Below are 23684 nucleotides of genomic sequence, written 5' to 3'. Positions count from 1 at the left end.
TTTTCTCAGCTGTTCCACACGGCTTGTGGAATCTTAGTTCCCCGACCAAGAACTGAACCCAGGCCCTCCGCAGTGAAAGCGTGGAGTCTTAACCACTGGACCACCAGGGAAGTCCCCCGGTTCAATTAGATTTGAATCCCGGTTGGTCTGAGCCCAAAGCCCTTTCCATACACCATTCCACCTCTTTAGAAGCAGAGAGGAAGACAGACACACATGCACACCTCAATTTCATATGTACTCCAGAAACAGCAAACTACAAGTCAGGAAACCTATTCTTTAATTTGGATTTCCCCCTAAATGTTCAACCAAAGTGAACAAATGATATCTTTCAAGTTTCCATTAATTCATCTGAAAAAGTATAGGGATTAGAATGGAACACAGTTCCCCAGTTTCTGCTACAACACTGTTCTCTTTAACGTTTAGAAAAGCAAGGTTCTGGGGCCTGGAGCAGCAGAAACTCCAAGCAGTTGCCCTGTCTGTGAGCAGATTTTCAGGGTTCCAAGTCCCCTCCAATTTTACCCCACTGTGCAATGAAAATTTTTAATTTTCTATATGAGTCATGAGGTGAAAACCACTGAGAAGCATTAGACTAGATCAGGGATTTAGGTCAATCACAGTTGCCCACCCTTCCCTGAGCTAGTGATCCTGGCCTGTCCAAGATATCCTATCTCCCTGGCCACATGTTTGTTCCAGGAGTGAAAATAAAACCCACTGGTCCAGAACGAAAAACAAAGTCAGCCTCTTTACAGGGAAGTTCCTCTACTAGAAGGATATCCATCTGGTGCTACCAAAAGCCACCTTGGTTAACATGTCATGACAGCCTGAGAATCAAGTCAAACACAAACGAGCAAAACAGAGCTTTGAAATTATCATCTGTGTCCCCTGGAGCAAGCTAATCCTCAAGTCTTTGTACTCTTAGACTTCCCAGTTCACATGAACTTACACACTTCTCTTTTTCTGCTTCAGTTTGCCAGTTGCAGCTGGAAACGATCCAATTCTCATAGGAAGCGCTCTTACTTAGCAACTCAAAGGCTAAGCCATATGCACAGATTCTGATTCTCTGGCATCTGTTTCACAAAAACTCCTTAGGTGTTCAGACACACACCCTGATATAGACCCTGCTATGGACTAAAGTGTGACTCCCCCTCCAAAAAAGTGCCTGTGTTGAAGCCCTAACCACCAATGTGACCACTTGGAGATAGAATCTTTAGGAGGTAATTAAGGTTAATGAGGTCATGAGGGCAGGACCCTGATCTGACAGGACTGTGGTTTTTTAAAAAGAGGAAGAGAGAGATCTTTCAGTGTGAGGGCACAGAGAAAAGGCAGCTATCTGCAAGCCAGAAAGAATGCTCTAGTCAGAACACGACCATGCTGGCACCTGGATCTGGTCTCCAAGGCTCCAAAAATGTGAGAAAGCAATTCCTGAAAATAAAGCCACACAGCCTGTGGTATTTTGTTATGGCAACTCAAGCAGACTAAGACACACACGCCCTCAACAAAGAATCACTGGATGATATGCCCTGCAAGTATCTTTTAGCTCTCAAATTATGAAATATTCTGATATTATGGACACAAGAGTAATTAAAGTTTCCACAGGATGAAGAAGCAGTCCAATTTTTTTTAAAACATTTTGCAAGTTAAGAGTAGAGAAACAACTATAAACAAGATTTGTAAAGATCAACCATGAATCAGAATTCTTTTAATATAATTCTACTACTATTTTTGGAGGATCATTTATTTTCTGCCAGATTCTCTTACTTCCCTTTCCAAAAGTCTTCCCTCGGCCAGTGTTCCTGTGGAAACCAAAGGGAAAGCTACAAAGAAAGTACTACGTGTGTGTGCCTTTTATTAAAAGCTACCTTAAATCTCTTTTGAAGAAAGGTAGGATATTAAACAAACAATCCAGTAACAACCTGTCCCTTGACTGTATTTGACTTATTTCCAGAGCTCCTTTGCCTTTTAGGATAGAAAGTCATCTGGCCTTTGTTACCATAAAAGTCTTATGAAAAAAAGAAAAGGGAAAAAGGTGTTCTGTAGACTGGATTTATTCATTCCTCCTTGATCTCATAAAACCTACCACACGGCAATAAATCTTATTGTTCTTATGTTTTTCATGCTACATACCCGATCAATGAAGAGATTACAAAACTCTTGCAATAGAACTATAACCCGAACAGGGGTATTATAAAACGTGGAATGACTCCAGATCAGACAGATGGTATGAAATAACGGGGCAATTAATACACCGGTCTGTGGGAATTCCGTCTCCTGGACACATTGAAGGTGTCTCCTCAGGGGTCTCAGGTAAAGTTCCACGTCTTGGGCTTCGAGAAGAGCTGAAAGGAAACCACCGTTAATGTGAGGCAGCCTCTTTTATCTAAAGTCACTTCACAAGGTCAAGAGAACAATGCAAAACAACATGGCTGTACTTAAATGCTGCCTCTTTCTTTTTATAACACTAACCCTACCATCGACACTGTGCGGCTGTAACAACCCTTCACGGAGAGCCCAGGCGTAGGTACTCACAAGTAAATCGCGACTGAAGACTCGCCAGCATCATCACCAGAAAGTTAACTCCTCCCACGCACTTGGTACCAGCACAACTGAATCATTTATTATCTCATTCTAGTGTCCTATAAGAGTAACTCATACCATAAAAAGTTTTCCATTATATTATTATCCACAGTGTAACTACTGAAATTCCCAAGCATGGGTGATGAAAATATTTTGAACTAGACAGAGGCAATAGGGATTGTGAATACACTAAACGCCACCAATCTGTACACTTTAAAACTTTTTTTAATGTTATGTGAATTTTACCTTAATTTTAAAAATTGTTATGCATGGTAGGAATAAGGAATATTTTTTTAAAAAGCTATGTATGAAGACAACATTGAAATAGTTATGATTAATTACTGCTTAATCTAATCCAAATTTTCTCTTGATTAAAACTGGTCCTTTTAATGTACCCTAAATGGATCTCCATCAGACTTCATTGTACTCCTGAGGCTACAAATACCTTTGATTAACTGAAAATGGGCTTTATTTATGAAGGTAGGGTATGAAGGAAAGTAAATTCCTTATTTTCTGGTGTTATCCCAAAAGACTCCTGTCACAAATCAAAAACAAAACAAACTGCCAGACTTTTTTTTTTTTTGGCTGTCAGAGTCAGGTATGCACCCACCCATGTTGCTCTACTTGATGTAACCAATTAATCTCTCCACCTAACAATAAAGACCTGGGAAGAAAGAGAGGGTCCAGGAAGTATTTTTTCCTCAGATGCACTCACGTTTTGAAATTAGTGTGTTTTCATCAGTGTTAATTTCAAAATCCAATAATTCCATGTAAAGGTAAAGTGCCCTTAAAATGTGATAAGCACTTCTAGTGATTTTACAAAGCCTCGAGTAGGTCTTTGGGAGAGCCTTCTACCTCTAACTGAGAATGGCTTTGGGCCACTTGTACTGAAAGTGTTTTCTCCTGAATCTCCAGTCCATATGCTCAAAAGGCTCTGAGGACTCCTGGGATTCATTCCTGGAGAAGTTTTATCCACAGAAAATGTGAATCTTACTACCAGAAAAAATGCAAGCAGCTTCTATTTATTGAGGGTACACTTACTATGTGCCTAGTACTCTGTGCACTGTTTATTAGGTCTTCAATTCACTGGTCCTCAGCCAGGGGAGGTTCTTCCCCAAGGGTCATTTGGCAATGTCTCGAGACATTTTTTGTCATCACAACGGGCATGGGAGGAGTGGATAGAGGCCAAGGATGCTGCTAAATACCCCGCAGTGCACAGGGTGGTTCCCCACAACAAAGAATTATCCTGCCCAAAACGTCAATGGTGACAAGGTTGAGAAATAGTGCTCTAATTCTTGCAACAATTATACAAGGAAGGTGTTAGTATGCCAAGTTGGCCAACAGAAACCAGGGACACAGCAAATTTAAGATGTACTGAGTGGATCTGGGATAGAAATACAGATCTAATGCCCTCTTGTCTTAAGGCCTCTTTTCAAACAGAGTTCATGGAGAAAAGCCTAAAGAGATAGCAAAACATTTTCAAAGTAGATTTTAAGTATTTCCTAACCTTCCACATGTTACATAGGAAAAAATTTAAAAATAATTTTCTCATGTTAGAAACAAAAACAAGCTATTGGGCCACGTTATCTTACAATTTTATAGTTTAAAACTTTAGTATCATGGATCATATCCGTATTTTCTTACACATGTCTAAAGAAACAGAAACAGAAATAAATTACACAGGGGTGTTACTCCTGCGTGAGGTTGAAACTGGGTACTGGGAAGATAAGGAGACTTTTCACTTACACAATTTCCTTTTTAAATTAAAAATACCTCTTTATAATTTCTGGGTTTTAACAATGTACATGTATTACCTGTTCAAAAATTCAACAAACGCTCCTCTCTGTGTGTTTAAACTTCACCAAAATTTCAATGATGACTTCGCGTTCTTATGAGTTAAATAAATGGTGGATGTTAAGCAAACTCAGAGATTCTACTGGGGAGTCGTTGGACTAACTGCAGCCCAACTGTTGATTAGAAAACCTCCATGCTGGGCATTCAATGACCTGCTGCTAAACACCAAAGGCCTTTCCCCTCCACACACATACACTCTCATTGAAAGTTCAATCTAGAGCCTCTTTGGTAGGTACTTACTATATACCCGAAAAATGGTTTAATACAGCCGGAGAATAAACTGCAGATAATTAAGATGGACTTATCTTTAGAAGAGTCAAGTGCAGTCATTTCATGAGCACACTAAGGGTAGAAGGGTAGAGGAGGCTGAGCAGACAGGGAGGAGTCAGATCAGGAGGGACCACTGATGCCAGGCCGAGGAACACGAGTCTTACCATTTTTCACAGCCATGAGGATATCCTTCAAAGTTGGAAAATAGCTGCTTTGCTTATTTTTCAGGATCTTAACCATTTTGAGGACAATGGGAGCCTGAAGCTAAATTGAAAATTTTTTAAAAAATATATATATATATAAGCTAGATTAATGACTAAATAAATGCATTCTGCAATATTTAAATTATATTCCATTCATGCACAATACACACAGTATTTAATACTCAAAGACATACCTGGTTTCAAGTTAAAAATAATTTTTTTCCTTAAGCCTGTATGTTATTTTACATTTATAGCTCTTAATTTGAATTTTCAAAAAGCCTGTTAATATACATTTTATTATACATGTAAAACATTAACTTTTCCATATAAAATCTGTTTCAGAAAATCTCTGATAGGTGAACATGTGAATGAATGTCTTAGTTTTTATACCATTAAACTGAATAACTTCTAAAAGCCAACACCAGTAGAGGAACCAGTTAGTTCTTCCAAAGTTGCATCTCTCCACTGAGCAAAATCTACTCCTTCCCCAAATTAATTACATCAACTTGATCAATTAAATCTTACAATCTTCAACATTTCCTTTGGGAACTACTCTTTCTTTGCCAAAAAGTGTTTCCAATTACTGTCAAAATAGTCTCAAAAAGGCAAAATTACTTTTAATCCCCATTAATTTTAAGAACGCATACCATACAGAACTTTGGAATAAGAAAACCGACAATTAAGTCATTCAAAGACAGTGTATTAAACCTTTAACGTTACTGTTAATCATGGCTTCGGAGACCAAATTCTACAACTGATTTTGCTAATTCAACTGGCAAGCAATTTCTAGGGCTCTCAACTTACTTGATCATAAATGCATGTTAGGTTCTCTCTCCTCATCATCCAGAAATCCAGTTCAGTTTGAGGATTTGAGTGAAGACCATTCAGCAAAGGCTGCACTAAATCTTTTTCTACAATTTCCTGGATTTGATGTGACCAATTAATAACCACTGATTCAATTGCATGGAGCACTGTCCTTTCATTTGGCTCTAGTCTACAAACACTGAAATGATTAAAAATACAAAAATGAATCATCTCATCCAAATAAGGATAGAACTTGAAATTTAATAGGTATTTTATGAATCCATAAGCTAGTTTTCTAAATATAAATACTTCAAAATCAGATCTATTATTTTTATAGCCTCAATGTGAGTTGTGACATTGTTATTCTGTCATGGGCATGTCTCTAACGTTTAAAAAATTGTTAGAGAATCATAAGGTCCTCAAAAACATTTTACTAGAAGAGTATTGTTGACATTATGGCAATTGGTACTGCTTGCTTTTTGCACAGTCTGCTTTTAGAAAGAATACTTTGAAAGAAACTAATATATATGGTGTTTCTGTACATTATTTTTTAAAATATGCTGTAGTTATAATAATTCTGATATTTTGCTAACAGTTTCCGGGGGTATGATACTAAATGGGTGTGTTGGCTCTCCATGTTGATATCCTGTGTAAACCATACCATTACGTACTTGGTCTCTGAATATTTCTGATCCAGGTCAACATTTCCTGCAATAGTGGGAATTGGTAGCAGAGTTCTTCTCAACATTTTGCCCCTAAAAATATGCATTTTATTTTTCATGACTTCTATGTGACGTTCCATGTCTTGTGAAATAAAACAGGACCAGGATTTATGGTTGTTCTTATTAGAAATAACTGGCACTAAAATCTAGAGAAAGAGAAACATTTTAAAAAGCAGTGAAATTAATTTATAGACAATGTGCTCCTTCAAAGATTTTGTCACACAAGATCGGCAACAAAACAACCCAATTTCAATTTCATATCCTCCTGTGATATCAAATCTACAAAGAGATGACAACGTCAGTGACCCATTTAGATTTAATCAATTAGACAAATTCTTTCAAGTGGAAATACTATACTGCTTGTTCATTCATTTACCCATTTATCAAACATTTATGGAGGCTCCCAATAACTTAAACTCTGCATGAAATAAGCAAAATTGTATCAAGTAAGTAAACTGCTTTCTTAATGCAAACTGCACACATTGGCAGCTATATTAATGTAAAAAATCTTCTTGAATCACACGGAGGCAAGAGTAAATTCATCTTCTCCAGCCCTGGGTGACATCCCAGTGGATTACATTTTGATCGTCAGAAAGATGTTTATTCAATCATATGAACCTTTTTTGAACTCCTTCCACCATTAAGTTGGAAATATCAGTGAAATTATATGTGTGAAAACACTCAAATTATTTTGTGTTCCCAAAGCCCAGCATATCTTAAGTAATTAGTAAGAGTTTGTTGAGTTAATGAAGTTAGTCTCTTCTTGCTTCCTCACTCATTTTCAATATGTACTAAACATTTTTCTGACACAATCTGTCCAGACCATCAGCATTATCTATAAAATTTCCACTAGCTAAAATGCTTAGAAAATAGTTATTCCACCTTTTTAAAGCCGATTTTGAGAACACAACCTTCTAATTAACTAAAAACAAACTGAAATTTTATTTTCCAATGGGGATAAAACAAATCTTTCCAAATTGTATTATTATTACAATTTCCTGCTTTGTACCCACTATTTGTTGAACCAGGAGATTAGTAAGGAAAAGTGTGTCTTTCATGTAAACAACCTAAATGTCCATCAACAGATGAATGGATAAAGAAGATGTGGTAGGGGAGGAGCTTCAAGATGGTCGAAGAGTAACACAAGGAAATCACCTTCCTCCCCACAAATACATCAGAAATACATCAACATGTGGAACAACTGCTACAGAACACTTACTGAACGCTGGCAGAAGACCTCAGACCTCCCAAAAGGCAAGAAACTCCCCCACGTACCTGGCTAGGGCAAAATAAAAAAAAAATAAACAGAGACAAAAGAATAGGGACGGGACCTGAATGAGTGGGAGGCAGCTGTGAAGGAGGAAAGGTTTCCACACACTAGAAGCACCTTCACGGGCGAAGACTGCGGGTGGCAGAGGGGGAAGCTTCGGAGCCATGGAGGAGAGTGCAGTAACAGGGTGAGGAGGGCAAAGCAGAGAGATTCCCGCACAGAGGACCGGTGCCGACCAGCACTCACCAGCCCGAGAGGCTTGTCTGCTCACCTGCCGGGGCGGGCGGGGGCTGGAAGCTGAGGCTCGGGCTTCGGGGGAGAGGACTGGGGTTGGCGGCATGAACACAGCCTGAAGGGGCTAGTGCACCACAGCTAGTCAGGAGGGAGTCCGGGAAAAAGTCTGGAGCTGCCGAAGAGCCAGGAGACTTGTTTTTGCCTCTTTGTTTCCTGGTGAGCAAGGAGAGGGGATTCAGAGCGCCACTTAAAGGAGCTCCAGAGACGGGCGCAAGCCACGGTTAACAGCACGGACCCCAGAAATGGGCATTAGATGCTAAGGCTGCTGCTGCCGCCACCAAGAAGCCTGTGAGCAAGCACAGGTCACTCTCCACACCTCCCCTCCTGGGAGCTTGTGCAGACCGCCACTGCCAGGGTCCCGTGATCCAGGGACAACTTCCCCGGGAGAACGCATGGCGTGCCTCAGGCTGTTGCAACGTCATGCCGGCCTGTGCCACCGCAGGCTCACCCCACATCCATACCCCTCCCTCCCCAGGGCCTGACGGAGCCAGAGCCCCCCAATCAGCTGTCCCTTTAACCCCGTGCTGTCTGGGCAGGGAACAGACGCCCTCAGGCGACCTACACGCAAAGGCGAGTCCAAATCCAAAGCTGGTCCTCGGGAGCTGTGTGAACAAACAAGAGAAAGGGAAATTTCTCCCAGCAGCCTCAGGAGCAGCGGATTAAATCTCCACAATCAACGTGATGTACCCTGCATCTGTGGAATACCTGACTAGAAAACGAATCATCCCAAATTCAGGAGGTGGTCTTTGGGAGCAATGATACATATATATTTTTTCCCTTTTTCTCTTTCTGTGAGTGTGTATGCATATGCTTCTGTGTGTCATTTTGTATGTATAGCTTTCCTTTTACCATTTCTCCTAGGGTTCTATCTGTCCTTTTTTTTTTTTATTACTTAAAAATTTTCTTATTATTTTTTAAAATCATTTTGTTTTACTTTATTTTATTTTATTTTATCTTCTTTGTTCTTTTTTTCCTCCCTTTTATTCTGAACTGTGTGGATGACAGGCTTTTGGTGCTCCAGCCAAGTAACAGGGCTGTGCCTCTGAGGTGGGAGAGCCAAGTTCAGGACACTGGTCCACAAGAGACCTCCCAGCTCCACATAATATCAAATGGGAAAATCTCCCAGAGATCTCCATCTCAAGGCCAAGACCCACCTCCACTCAACAACCAGCAAGCTAGAGTCCTGGACACCCTATGCCAAACAACTAGCAAGACAGGAACACCACCACACCCATTAGCAGAGAGACTGTCTAAAATCATAATAAGGCCACAGACACCCCAAAACACACCACCAGACGTGGACCAGCCCACCAGAAAGATAAGATCCAGCCTCATCCACCAGAACACAGGCACTAGTCCCCTCCACCAGGAAGCCTACACAACCCACTGAAACAACATTACCCACTGGGGACAGACACCAAAAACAACGGGAACTATGAACCTGCAGCCTGCGAAAAGGAGACCCCAAACACAGTAAGTTAAGCAAAATAAGAAGACAGAGAAAAACACAGCAGATGAAGGAGCAAGATAAAAACCCACCAAACCTAACAAATGAAGAGGAAATAGTCAGTCTACCTGAAAAAGAATTCAGAATAATGATAGTAAAGGTATCCAAAATCATGGAAATAGAATGGAGAAAATACAAGAAACGTTTAACAAGGACCTAGAAGAACTAAAGAGCAAACGGACAGTGATGAACAACACAAAAAATGAAATTAAAAATTCTCTAGAAGGGATCAATAACTGAATAACTGAGGCAGAAGAACAGATAAGTGACCTGGAAGATAAAATAGTGGAAATAACTATTGCAGAGCAGAATAAAGAAAAAAGAATGAAAAGAATTGAGGACAGTCTCAGAAACCTCTGGGACAACATTAAACGCACCCACATTCGAATTATAGGGGTCCCAGAAGAAGAAAAGAAAAAGAAAGGTATAGAAAATATTTGAAGAGATTATAGTTGAAAACTTCCCTAATATGGGAAAGGAAATAGTCAATCAAGTCCAGGAAGTACAGAGTCCCATACAGGATAAATCCAAGGAGGAATACTCCAAGACACATATTCATCAAACTATCAAAAATTAACTACAATGAAACAATATTAAAAGCAGCAAGGGAAAAACAACAAATAACATACAAGGGAATCCCCATAAGGTTAAGAGCTGATATTTCAGCAGAAGCTATGCAAGCCAGAAGGGAGTGGCAGGACATATTTAAAGTGAGGAAAGGGAAAAACCTACATCCAGGATTACTCTATCCATCAAGGATCTCATTCATATTTGATGGAGAAATTAAAACCTTTACAGACAAGCAAAAACTAAGAGAATTCAGCACCAGCAAACCAGCTTTACAACAACTGCTAAAGGAACTTCTCTAGGCCAGAAACACAAGAGAAGGAAAAGACCTACAAAAATAAGCCCAAAACAATTAAGAAAATGGTAACAGGAACATACATATCGAAAACTACCTTAATGTAAATGGTTTAAATGCTCCAACCAAAAGACACAGACTGGCTGAATGGATACAAAAACAAGACCTGTATATATGCTGTCTACAAGAGACCCACTTCAGAGCTAGGCACACATACAGACTGAAAGTGAGGGGATGGAAATAATATACCAGGCAAATGGAAATCAAAAGAAAGGTGGAATAGCAATTCTCATATCAGACAAAATAGACTTTTTTTATTTTTACTTTTTAAATTTTAACTCTTTTAAACATCTTTATTAGAATATAATTGCTTTACAATGGTGTGTTAGTTTCTGCTTTATAACAACAAAATACACTTTAAAACAAAGACTATTACAAGAGACAAAGGAAACTACATAATGATCAAAGTATCAATGCAAGAAGAAGATATAACAATTGTAAATATTTATGCACCCAACACAGGAGCACCTCAATACATAAGGCAAATATTAACAGCTATAAAACGGGAAATTGACAGGAACACAATCATAGTAGGGGACTTTAAAACCCCACTTTCACCAATGGACAGATCATCCACAATGAAAATCAATAAGGAAACACAAGCTTCAAATGATACATTAAACAAGATGGACTTAATTGATATTTATAGGACATTCCATTCAAAAACAACAGGATACACATTCTTCTCAATGCTCATGGAACATACTCCAGGAGAGATCATATCTTGGGTCATAAATCGAGCCTTGATAAATTTAAGAAAATTGAAATCGTATCAAGTGTCTTTTCTGACCACAACGCTATGAGACTAGATATCAATTACAGGAAAAAAATCGGAAAAAAACACAGACACATGGAGGCCAAACAACATACTACTTAATAACCAAGAGATCACTGAAGAAATCAAAGAGGAAAACAAAAAATACTTAGAAACAAATGACAATGAAAACACGACGACCCAAAACCTATGGGATGCAGCAAAAGCAGTTCTAAGAGGGAAGTTTATAGCAATACAATCCTACCTTAAGAAACAAGAAACATCTCAAATAAACAACCTAAACTTATACCTAAAGCAATTAGAGAGAGAAGAACAAAAAAACCCCAAAGTTAGCAGAAGGAAAAAAATCATAAATATAAGGTCAGAAATAAATGAAAAAGAAATGAAGGAAACGATAGCAAAGATCAATAAAACTAAAAGCTAGTTCTTTGAGAAGATACACAAAATTGATAAACCATTAGCCAGACTCATCAAGAAAAAAAGGGAGAAGACTCAAATCAACAGAATTAGAAATGAAAAAGGAGAAGAAACAACTGACACTGCAAAAATACAAAGGATCATGAGATAACTGCAAGCAACTATATGCCAATAAAATGGACAACCTGGAAGAAACGGACAAATTTTTAGAAATGCACAACCTTCTGAGACTGAACCAGGAAGAAATAGAAAATATGAACAGACCAATCACAAGCAATGAAATTGTAACTGTGATTAAAAATCTTCCAACAAACAAAAGCCCAGGACCAGATGGCCTCACAGGCAAATTCTAGCAAACATTTAGAGAAGACCTAACACCTATCCTTCACAAACTCTTCCAAAATATAGCAGAGGGAGGACCACTCCCAAACTCATTCTGTGAGGCCACCACCACCCCAACACTAAAAGCAAACAAAGATTTCACAAAAAAAGAAAACTACAAGCCAATAACACTGATGAACATAGATGCAAAAATCCTCAACAAAACACTAGCAAACAGAATCCAACAGCACATTAAAAGGATCATACACCATGATCAAGTGGGGTTTATCCCAGAAATGCAAGGATTCTTCAGTATATGCAAATCCATCAATGTGATAAACCATATTAACAAACTGAAGGAGAAAAACCATATGATCATCGCAAGAGACACGGAGAAAGCTTTTGACAAAATTCAACACCCATTTATGATAAAAACCCTCCAGAAAGTAGGCATAGAGGAAACTTTCCTCAACATAATAAAGGCCATGTATGAAAGACCCACAGCCAACATCGTCCTGAATGGTGAAAAACTGAAACCATTTCCACTAAGATCAGGAACAACACAAGGTTGCCAACTCTCACCACTCTTATTCAACATAGTTTTGGAAGTTTCTAGCCACAGCAATCAGAGAAGAAAAAGAAATGAAAGGAATCCAACTCAGAAAACAAAAAGTAAAGCTGTCACTGTTTGCAGATGACATGATACTATACATAGAGAATCCTTAAGATGCTACCAGAAAACTACTAGAGCTAATCAATTAATTTGGTACAGTAGAATGATACAAAATTAACGCACAGAAATCTCTTGCATTCTTATACACTAATGATGAAAAATCTGAAAGTGAAAGTAAGAAAACACTCGCATTTACCATTGCAACAAAAAGAATAAAATATCTAGGAATAAACCCACCTAAAGAGACAAAAGGCCTGTATGCAGAAAATTATAAGACACTGGTGAAAGAAATTAAAGATGATGCAAATAGATGGAGAGATATACCATGTTCTTGGATTGGAAGAATCAACATTCTGAAAATGACTCTACTACCCAAAGCAATCTACAGATTCAATGCAATCCCTATCAAACTACAACTGGCATTTTTCACAGAACTAGAACAAAAGATTTCACAATTTGTTTGGAAACACGAGACCCCGAATAGCCAAAGCAATCTTGAGAACGAAAAATGGAGCTGGAGGAAACAGGCTCCCTGACTTCAGACTATACTATAAAGCTACAGTAATCAAGACAGTATGGTACTGGCACAAAAACAGAAATATAGATCAATGGAACAGGATAGAAAGCCCAGAGATAAACCCACACACATATGGTCACCTTATCTTTGATAAAGGAGGCAAGAATATACAGTGGAGAAAAGACAGCCTCTTCAATAAGTGGTGCTGGGAAAACTGGACAGCTACATGTAGAAGTAAGAAATTAGAACACTCCCTAACACCATACACAAAAATAAACTCAAAATGGATTAAAGAGCTACATGTAAGGCCAGACACTATCAAACTCTTAGAGGAAAACTTAGGCAGAACACTCCATGACATAAATCACAGCAAGATCCTTTTTGACCCACCTGCTAGAGAAATGGAAATAAAAACAAAAATAAACAAATGGGACCTAATGAAACTTAAAAGCTTTTGCACAACAAAGGAAACCATAAACAAGACCAAAAGACAACCCTCAGAATGGGAGAAAATAGTTGCAAATGAAGCAACTGACAAAGGATTAATCTCCAAAATTGACAAGCAGCTCATGCAGCTCAATATCAAAAAAACAAATAACCTGATGCAAAAATGGGCAGAAGACCTAAATAGACATTTCTCCAAAGAAGATATATAGATTGCCAACAAACACATGAAAGAATGCTCAACATCATTAATCATTAGAGAAATGCAAACCAAGACTACAATGAGGTATCACCTCACACTGGTCAGAATGGCCATCATCAAAATTCTACAAACAATAAATGGTGAGAGGGTGTGGAGAGGAGGGAACCCTCTTGCACTGTTGGTGGGAATGTAAATTGATACAGCCACTATGGAAAACAGTATGGAGGTTCCTTAAAAAACTAAAAATAGAACTACCATATGACCCAGCAATCTCACTACTGGGCATATACCTTGAGAAAATCATAATTCAAAAAGAGTCATGTACCACAATGTTCACTGCAGCACTATTAACAATAGCCAGGACATGGAAGCAACCTAAGCGTCCATCAACAGATGCATGGATAAAGAAGATGTGGCACATATATACAATGGAATATTACTCACCCATAAAAAGAAACGAAATTGAGTTATTTGTAGTGAGGTGGATGGACCTAGAGGCTGTCATACAGAGTGAAGTAAGTCAGGAAGAGAAAAACAAATACTGTATGCTAACACATATATATGGAATCTAAAAAAAAAGTGGTCATGAAGAACCAAGCGGCAAGATGGGAATAAAGACGCAGACCTACTAGAGAATGGACTTGAGGATACAGGGAGGGGGAAGGCTAAGCTGGGACAAAGTGAGAGAACGGCATGGACATATATACACTACCAAACGTAAAAGAAATAGCTAGTGGGAAGCAGCCGCATAGCAAAGGGATATCAGCTTGGTGCTTTGTGACCACCTAGAGGGTGAGATAGGGAGGGTTGGAGGGAGGGAGACGCAAGACCAAAGAGATATGGGGACATATGTATATGTATAATGGATTCACTGTGTTACAAAGCAGAAACTAACACACCATTGTAAAGCAATTATACTCCAATAAAGATGTTAAAAAAAAGAAAAGATGTGGTGTATATATATAATGGAATACTACTCAGCTAAAAAAAAAAGAATGCAATAATGCCATTTGCAGCAACATGGATGGACGTAGACATTATCATACTAAGTGAAGTGAGTCAGAAAGGGAAAGACATACCATATGGTATGACTTATATGTGGAATCCAAAATGTAACACAAATGAACTTATCTATGAAACAGAAATAGACTCACAGACATAGAGAACAGACTTGCGGTTGCCAAGGGGGAGGAGTTTAGGGGAGGAATGGACTGGGAGTTTGGGGTTAGCAGATGCAAACTAGTATATATTGGATGGATAAACAACAAGGTACTACTGTATAGCACAGGGAACTATATTCAACATTCTGTGATAAACCATAATGGAAACGAATATGAAAAAAATATATATATAAAACTGAATCACTTTGCTGTACAGTAGAAATTAACACATTGTAAATCAACTATACTTGAATAAAAATAAATTTAAAAAAAACAAAAGAACCAGCGTGTCTCCTATGAGCTCCGTGGGTTAGGTACCTAGATATCAGAACTGCCAAGAAAGGCACGTTTTTGTGTCATGTGGAAACAGAGGAGAAACACCCGTCTCTGGCCAGGAGGGTTATCAGCGAAGACTTGCCAGGAAACTTGCTACTTCGTTTAAATCTTTAAGATGAATGAGCAGGGCAGGCAAAAAACTGAACACTGATGCAAAATCACTGAGGACTGCAAGCGTAGGGTTCTGAAAAAGTTCCAGTCTGGTCTGCCTGAAACTAGAGCCAGCACCCCTAAGAGGCGGGGCTGTGAGAAATGCTGGCAAGGTTCATAAAGAGCTTTGGAAACCAGACTAGCTTTTTCTAAAAGTCAGGGTTGAGGATAATTCTGGTTCTTCAACATTTCTAATTTACTGGATACTGTTTCAAACCTTCACTCTATTTACTGTTCTGTGATGAGGCCAACTTCTTTTAAAATTAAATATTTGTGTCACAAGCTGTAGATAAAATTGTTAGGAAATTCTGAGCCCCATGCTTTGTAGAGCAATTAGGCGAGCAACAAGAGTATCTCCATGAACATCATTTAGAACAAATTGACCTGGGATGTGCTCTTTAATGACAATAAATCTTGTTATCAACAAGCTATATACAAAGTAATTGAATTACTGGGGTTTTGTCTTCCACTGTAAATTTTTTGGTCTAGGTTTTATGACTTAGAAGAAAAATCCGTGAACTTTCTCTGAACCAAAATAATTTGGACATGTTTACTAGGGGATATACAACTACAGATAAAAGAGCCATCGTGCCTTTGCTAGAGTTCTCTTTACTCACGTTCCTTTTGTCTCTCTTTAAATCTGGGGTGTTTCTTTTTACAGTGGTTCTTAAATCAGTAGAGACTATTACCTGACAAACACTTTCAAAGTACAGGAGCCTGGTCCCCTGCCAGACTTCTTAAATTGAAATGTCTAGGAATGGGCACCAGACACGGACTACAAAAACCAACTCATAACTTTCATTGTGGCTTGATAAGCATTTATAATTATTGTTTCTTTTAAGATTTGGGTCAACATAATACTTAAAGAAATAACTACATGACATTTTTAATATTTTTGCTAATTATATAATATAGTTACAAATAATAATGAATAGGACACATAATAATGTTGAGCAGCAGATCGGGAGTAAAATTTCGGAGACGCTGGATTTGAGATGTCTATTACACAGCAAGTGCCATGTCCGTAAGGGCATTGGAAGTCTAAGCTTGGAGTTCAGGAGAGAGATCAGGCCTGGAGAGAGAAGTTTGGGAGGCCCCAGCATATCAACATAAATTATTGTTAAGCACTGTATATCTGAGTCAAACTTCAAAGACTATGCAACACTGAATACAAGTGAGAGTATATTAGGTCATTAAACGAGAAAAAATAGTCAAAGGACCTTCCCCATATTCCTTTCAAACACTTGGTCCATCCCTTCTTTATTCTACCCCACTTAAGAACCACAGCACTGGAAAACTACCTCAATACCTTTCATTCCAATCACTACCTCAATAACACAGTCCCTCATCGCTCCTTGACTGAGTCACCAATTCACCAATCCTTGCATTAAATGTTTTTCTTCTGCATATACAAAGTACCCGGAAAGACAGAAATTGTTTAGCTTGGAATGCAAGTCATAAGTGACCATTTGATTTCAAAACTTTCCACTGAAGCCTGTCCTAATAAAAACCTTCACAGAACATGCCTTACTGCTACCATCTTCCAGTAAACACGCGGATATAAGTTCGACAGCCAGCTTTGGTGGCAACCATCTGGATGAAAAAGCTACATAGGTGTTAATTTTCTAATCAGCCTCTCCAGCTTTATTTCTCAACACCCTCCAGCTCTTCTTCCCCAATCTTAAACATATTAACGCAGTTCATTTTTAAAACTGCAATCTGCATTTCCTCACCTCTGTGCCTTTGAACTGCTTCTCCCTTCCTCCCTTCTCCTACATCTAGCTATTGCTCCTGTCCTTCGACACTATGGGGACCAAGTAATTTACCATACAACTGAGGATGCCTTAGAGAGTAAAAACAAGCAATAAAAATGAGCAGATGTCAACTGATCTGTAACAGGAGGAAACTGGAACCACCCCCAAGCAAACCAAGACCTATAATCATCCTATTTGAGACTCCCCACCTTCCCTGCAGGCCCCACAGCATCCTGCTAAAACCACTACATCCACCACATCGTATCACTGTTAGCTCACACTGAAAGCTTTCCGAAGGCAGAAACATCCTAACTAATTGCCAGGTGTGTTCAGTCACTGGCACCAAGCAGATATTCATTAAGTTTTGATTAAATGAACTAATGACAACTATGGGCTTATTTAGCATACAATTTCCCACAAAGTGTCCTTTTCATATAAATGTCCAATATATTCAAATGGAGATAGCAGAGATCGTACACCAAATGCTTTTTCTCTAAAGAAATATCTTGCAGCTTCAGTGTTTTGTCTCTTATAAGAACAGGCTATCTTTAGCCTTTATTTAACCTTCATTTGTTTAACAACTACTTACTTAGATCCTACTGTATGTCAGGGAGAGTCTTGTGTGTTTGGGACTCATCAGTGACCAAAACAAAGATTAAGAGCCGGGGGCTTCCCTGGTGGCGCAGTGGTTGAGAGTCCGCCTGCTGATGCAGGGGACACGGGTTCATGCCCTGGTCCGGGAAGATCCTACATGCCGTGGAGCGGCTGGGCCCGTGAGCCATGGCCGCTGGGCCTGCGCGTCCAGAGCCTGCATTTCGCAATGGGAGAGGCCATGGCAGTAAGAGGCCCGCGTACCACAAAAAAAAAAAAAAAAAAAAAAAAAAAGATCAAGAGCTGGGTCTACCGTAAGGCAAGTAAGGCACTCACTTTGGAGCATAAGAGGGCACCAAAAAAAAAAAAAAACCCAACAAACCTCAATAACTGTGATGAATAATATTTTTAAAGTAAAAGCTAATCCAAAAATGATGAATAAAATATCAACATTTTTCAATAAAGACAGGATGAGTATTACTGACCTTTTGCCTCAGCCTCCGATATGACTTGGCACGGCACTGTCAGTGATCCTACTTTTACTTCAAGTGTTGATTTTTTTTTGCATTAATTTTTATTTTTTAAAATACTGCGTTTGGGAATTCCCTGGTGGGTCCAGTAGCTAGGACTCTGTGCTTTCACTGCAGAGGGCCCGGATTCAATCCCTGGTTGAAGAACTAAGATTCCGTAAGCTGCGTGGCACAGCCAAAAAAGTAATAATACTACTGCCTTAAATTATTACTCCTCTTGATTACTGGATTGTTTTTGTTTCTCCCCACCTCTCTGGAAGTTTTGTTCTTGAAGTGGGTGTCTCACTTGCCTGACCCTAAGTCCCTGCACTTCAAAGTTCCCTGCTCACCTGGAGGGTGGGTTCACGAAAAATAGATATTTGAGCAAAAAGACTTGCAAGACATGAAGGGGTTGGCTGAGTGAATTCTGGGGAAGGTGAAGAAATGGCAAAAGCAAAGGCCCTAGGGCACCAGTGTGCCTGAGACAATTAAGGAAATGCAAGGAAGCCATGAGTTAGCAACTGAGATGAGTTGAGAGGTCATGGGGAGGTCAGATCACAGAGAATTCGAACCCATGCTTTCATCCTTTAACAATCCTAAGAAACACCTGTGCTTCTTGGTCCTGATTTAGTGGCTCTGGGGCAGGGCCTGAGATTCTACAGTTTTAACAAGTTTCCAGCTGATGCTGATACTGTTGATCCACAGCAAGCAACAATGCAAAGTCTAGACTGCTATAAGCTCTTGGGCCCTTACTCTGAGTAAAAGGAGAACCAGTGCAGGGTCTGAGCAGAAAGTGACATGTTCCTTCTCATGTTTCAACAAGGATCACTCTAGCTGCTGTGTTGGGAATAGGTTCTAGATGGGAGTCGTATAGAAGCAGAGAAACCAATTAAGAGGCTGATGTATTAACACAGGTGAAAGATAATGGTGAGCTGGACCAGGGTGGTAGCAATGGAGGGGAGAGGGGAACTGATTCTGGGTATGTTTGAAGGCAGAACTTGCAAGATTTCCTAACATAATGCATATAAAGTGTGAGACAAAGCCAAGAGTCAGGGCTGACTAGGAGGTTTTTCTGGTTTGGGCATCTGGAAGGATGGAGTTCACATCCATTATTCTGGGAATAACTCCAAACGGCACAGGGTGGGGAACATCAGCTCAACTTGGAATGTTAAGTATGAAATGTCTATTGCACACCAAGTGGAATGTCAGGAAGGCATATGGAGCTCTTTGGAATTTGGGAGAGAGATCTTGCCTGGAGAGAAAAGTCTGGGAGTCCTTCAAACATCGTAAGCCACAATTAGCCAATTATGTGAGACACAGTGGATACTAAGCAAAGACAAGGCTTAAAAATTTTTTTATGTAAAAATCTATAGTCTTGCCTTAGGGCCCCTTCATTCTGAATTTAAGCCTTGTCCATAAAGAAACCCAAGTGACATCTTGAGCGTGATGTCCTCCTTTTTTCTTCCCAACGCTCATATCCTCAAGCATAATTAAATAAATGAGAATCTTCCAAACCTGTTAAACCCGTGAGGTTCTGAATGTTCTGTGCCTTCTATAGATGTGCTCAGGGACAGCTTACTCTCTTTCACTTAAACTTTTCAGAGGGCTGTGCAGACCCTGGTATTGAGGTAAACTCAGAGGAACCTGAAAGAGTTTTGTATCTTCTGTCGCCTTACACAGACAGAGTAAGAATTCCAATGAAGAGTGCTGCCTTGCCCTTCCAAGGCCAGTTGATGGCAGCCTGGATTCACAGGACCAAAGGTCATTCACATACCATGTGAAATCCTTTCATCAGATTCAGTTCAATAAAAATCTCTTGAACACCTGCTACATACTGAAAACTGTCTCAAGTGCTGAAGATAGAAAACTCTCTTCCTAGTTATCTCCATGAAATCAACTAAAACCATGCAAATTCAACAGAAGAGGAGTGAAACCAAGGTAGAACTGAAGGTGGGGGACAGAAGCTTTAGTTAGCCCAGAGACCTCAAGAAAACACCTCCTTTCAAGAAGACAGCAGAAGAGACTCAGGAAGGAGAAGACGTGTGAAAGATGGAGATTGACAAATCATTAGTAAAAAGTATGTTGGGGGCTTCCCTGGTGGTGCAATGGTTGAGAGTCCGCCTGCCGATGCAGGGGACACGGGTTCGTGCCCCGGTCCGGGAAGATCCCACATGCCGCGGAGCTGCTGGGCCCGTGAGCCATGGCCGCTGAGCCTGCGTGTCCGGAGGCTGTGCTCCGCAACGGGAGAGGCCACAACAGTGAGAGGCCCGCGTACCGCAAATATTGGCCTTGGCAAAACTGCTTTTGCTACTGAAATCTGGTTTACTGATATTAACCCAGCGTTTCCCAGAGTCTGGGGTGATTAGAGTCACCTGGAGATCTTTAACAACTACTGCAGCCTGGCTCCCACTCCCCCACACCACCAGGCATTCTGATTTAATTGGTAAGAGGTGTGACCTGGGCCAAGGCATGTTAGTTCCCCAGGTGGTCCAAATGTTCAGCAAAGTTTGAGAACCACCGCTCTGGTTCTTCCAAACCTAGTCATTTGGTACATTGCTCCTCAAAGCTGGTTCATGAACAAACAGCATCAGCACCAGGTTAGAAATGTACAATTTCAGCCCCACTCCAAACCTAATTTATCAGTTTGCCTTTAACAAAATCCCTAGGTGGTTCTAATGCGCATGAGAGTGCCAGTAACATGGGTTTAGAGAGCATTTCTCTGACTTAAGGGGAGAGAGAGGAATTTTAAGGCAGTCATTCCTAATACATTATTTCCATTACCCTTTCCCATTATCTAACATGAGTGCACTCAGAAATTAACAGGAATCTGAAAAACTGATAATACCCCTTTGCAAAGTGTAAATATGTCTCTACTCTGAACATGAAGTTTAATACCTATAGCTAAGTACAGAAGCCTATTCAAGCTGCTTTTTAATTTCCTTCCATTATTTAGAAAGAGAGAGGAAAAGGAGGATCCTGCAAATTACCACCTGTTGAACGTTAGCATCAATATCAGCTCATTTCAGGAACAGTCTAAATACTATCATTTTCTGTCCACCTGGCTAATGAGATGACTGGCTTCTTAATTCTCTTTTTAATAGCCACAGTTGTCCTGAATAATTCCAAGTATCATAAAGATAAATGAAAGATTAAAATATCAAGGATAGACCAGTACCTCGTCTAGGAAAGCAGTTACATGTCCAAGAGATGAGGCAGGTAACTCTCCAAATAAAACTGTTTGAGAGAAATCATTTACTCCAATGTTTTCAGTACTCTTCTTGGCAATATAAACAAGTTTATGTTTTGCATCTCTTGGAATCTGAAACAAGAGTAACATAATTATTTTAAGTCCACAATGTAGCTTCCATGTTAACAAGCAGGATTTGCTGTATCTAACTTGTAAGTAGATTGCCAGCATAAGAAACAAAACCTGGCATCTTACCTACCTTTATAAATAAGATTGCTCCACTGCTCTTCTGCAATGTATATACAATTTTTTTGTTCTTTTATAATGTTAATTTCACAGTATTATTGGTGTGGAATGTCACCATTCAAAAGCATGTCAATTAGGATCATCATATACCATAAAGTCTCATAATTAAACAAATACAGGAAGAAATTAGAATGTTTCCATCTTAGCAAAGGTTTTTCTCTTGTATAACATTTTCTTGTTCAGAAGTAAGCCAAACCGAGATAAAGACCAAGAGATTAAATTGTATTTCTATACTCAAAGCAGTGTTTAATCAAGATATTCTAACATTTCCATAACTATCAAGTCATTTCTTCAGGTATCATGACTGTTTAACTTTAATACTAAACTGTTCTTGTTCACTCCACTGACAAACTTTTAAAATTAGGAGAGTAGCAAAACAAAAACAATTCAGAACTCACAGAACCCTAAGGCTAACTCCAGTTACTCTCTTTCTTCTCTGGGATCCTATTTCCCCGCCATTATTACGACCACATCTAGTGATGATGGCATCACTTTACAACATTGACAGTGAGGAATCTCAAGACTGTAAATCTTGCTCCAAAGTCTTCGCAAACTCTAAGTACAAATGCTGTGATCGTAGGTGATACGTTAACCTTCAAGTGTACCAAAAGTCTACATTTAAAAAGGTAAAAGGAAAAAAACCAAAAAAAAAAGGAAGAGAAAAGGGAGGGAGGAGAGAGAACTGTTCTGAGCGCACATTGCCGGGCAATTCTTTTTTAAAAAGAGTCCTAAGTATCATTCGTTGGGATTAAGTGTGCTTGACAGGCAGACTGAGCCATGACAAGTTATTTGGGCTCCACCAAACACCACATTTGGCTCCGGAGTGACACAAGAGCGATTTAAAGGAAAGTTATCTGGCAGAGAACCTACCTCGCGCCTCACGCCCAGGCAACTGAAGGACGCGCTGCTTTTCCTGCTTTATACGGGTGGAGCAGGCCCAAAGGCGGACCTTCTAGAAAACTACCAACAGCTGCTTAACAGCAGAGTGGGCGCACGTGAGGGACTCTGCGGACTCTCGGCAGGCACTTGATTGAAGTTTTTTAAAGCGCCCGAATATGTGCCCCGAGAGAACCCAAGGAAGCACAACTGGCCTGTCCCGCTCAGGTGTCCGTCAGGCTGGGCGGGAGGTGTGACCTGGTTCCCTCGCCCGTCGCCCCTTACCTGTTGGGACGCCGCGAGCCGCTCCACGGCGTCGACGCTGAACACAAGGCAGGCGGGGCTGGGGCTCTCCAGAAACTCTCCCAGGACCTGCCGCTTGTCCTCGCTCTCCAAATGCTGCCTCCATTTCTCCTCCGGGAGCCCCAGCATCTGCTCCAGACGGCCGCCGACGAAACGCACTCGCGCGTCCTGGGCGAAACTCCGCGCTCTCCTGGCCGCTGCCACCTCCTCGTCTTTGTCCTCCTCTTCATACTCCACCAGGCCCGCCGCCTCCGCGCCGGCGCCCGGGGTTAGGCGAAGGGTCGAGACTTCCCGGAAGCCTCCCGCCTCCCTGGCTGCCACCTGGGCTGCCATCCAGCACGTCTGAGGGTACGCGGGGCTGGCCGGCTCCACGCGCGCGCCCCTGCCCAGCCCCGGGTAGGCGAGGCCACCTCCACACTCGCGCGCCGAGAGGCGCCCACCTCCTCCAGCGATCACTGGGAGCGCGGCCGCTAGTCCCACACCTGCTCCCACTTGGCAGCCGGCGTCTGCGCGCACTGCGAGCGCAACGCGCCAGGGCTCTGGCGGGCCTTGAGCCGCCGCGTCCCGTTTCCAGGGGAAACTGCGTCCCTGCCGCGGCCCTCTGGGGGCGGAGTGAGAGCCGAGGGGAGGAGCGTGCCCTCGACCGGCGTGAGCCACTCGGTGGCCTCCTCCGCTGCCCTTTGGCGCCCTGGCACAGTGGACATCTTGGGGCCCCCGGGAAGGGAGGATCGCAACCCAGTATT

At 40.7% G+C, this 23684-nt stretch overlaps 1 protein-coding gene across 1 annotated transcript in view; it reads right to left on the bottom strand.

The window, feature by feature from the left end:
• Positions 1–23274, bottom strand: part of DNAH11 (dynein axonemal heavy chain 11) — a 312578-nt gene extending 289304 nt beyond the window's left edge. Inside the window, 6 exon segments of the mRNA XM_067042643.1 lie at positions 2125–2336; positions 4863–4962; positions 5706–5895; positions 6377–6573; positions 21445–21588; positions 22924–23274. Of these exon segments, the coding sequence (XP_066898744.1) occupies positions 2125–2336; positions 4863–4962; positions 5706–5895; positions 6377–6573; positions 21445–21588; positions 22924–23274 (1194 nt within the window).
• Positions 23275–23684: the final 410 nt, after the last annotated feature.

This window comes from Kogia breviceps, chromosome 9 (assembly GCF_026419965.1).
Source record: "Kogia breviceps isolate mKogBre1 chromosome 9, mKogBre1 haplotype 1, whole genome shotgun sequence".
Taxonomy (NCBI): Eukaryota; Metazoa; Chordata; class Mammalia; order Artiodactyla; family Physeteridae; genus Kogia; species Kogia breviceps.
The sequence above is the reverse complement of the archived record's forward strand: the minus strand, read 5'-3'. Positions and strand labels throughout refer to the sequence as shown.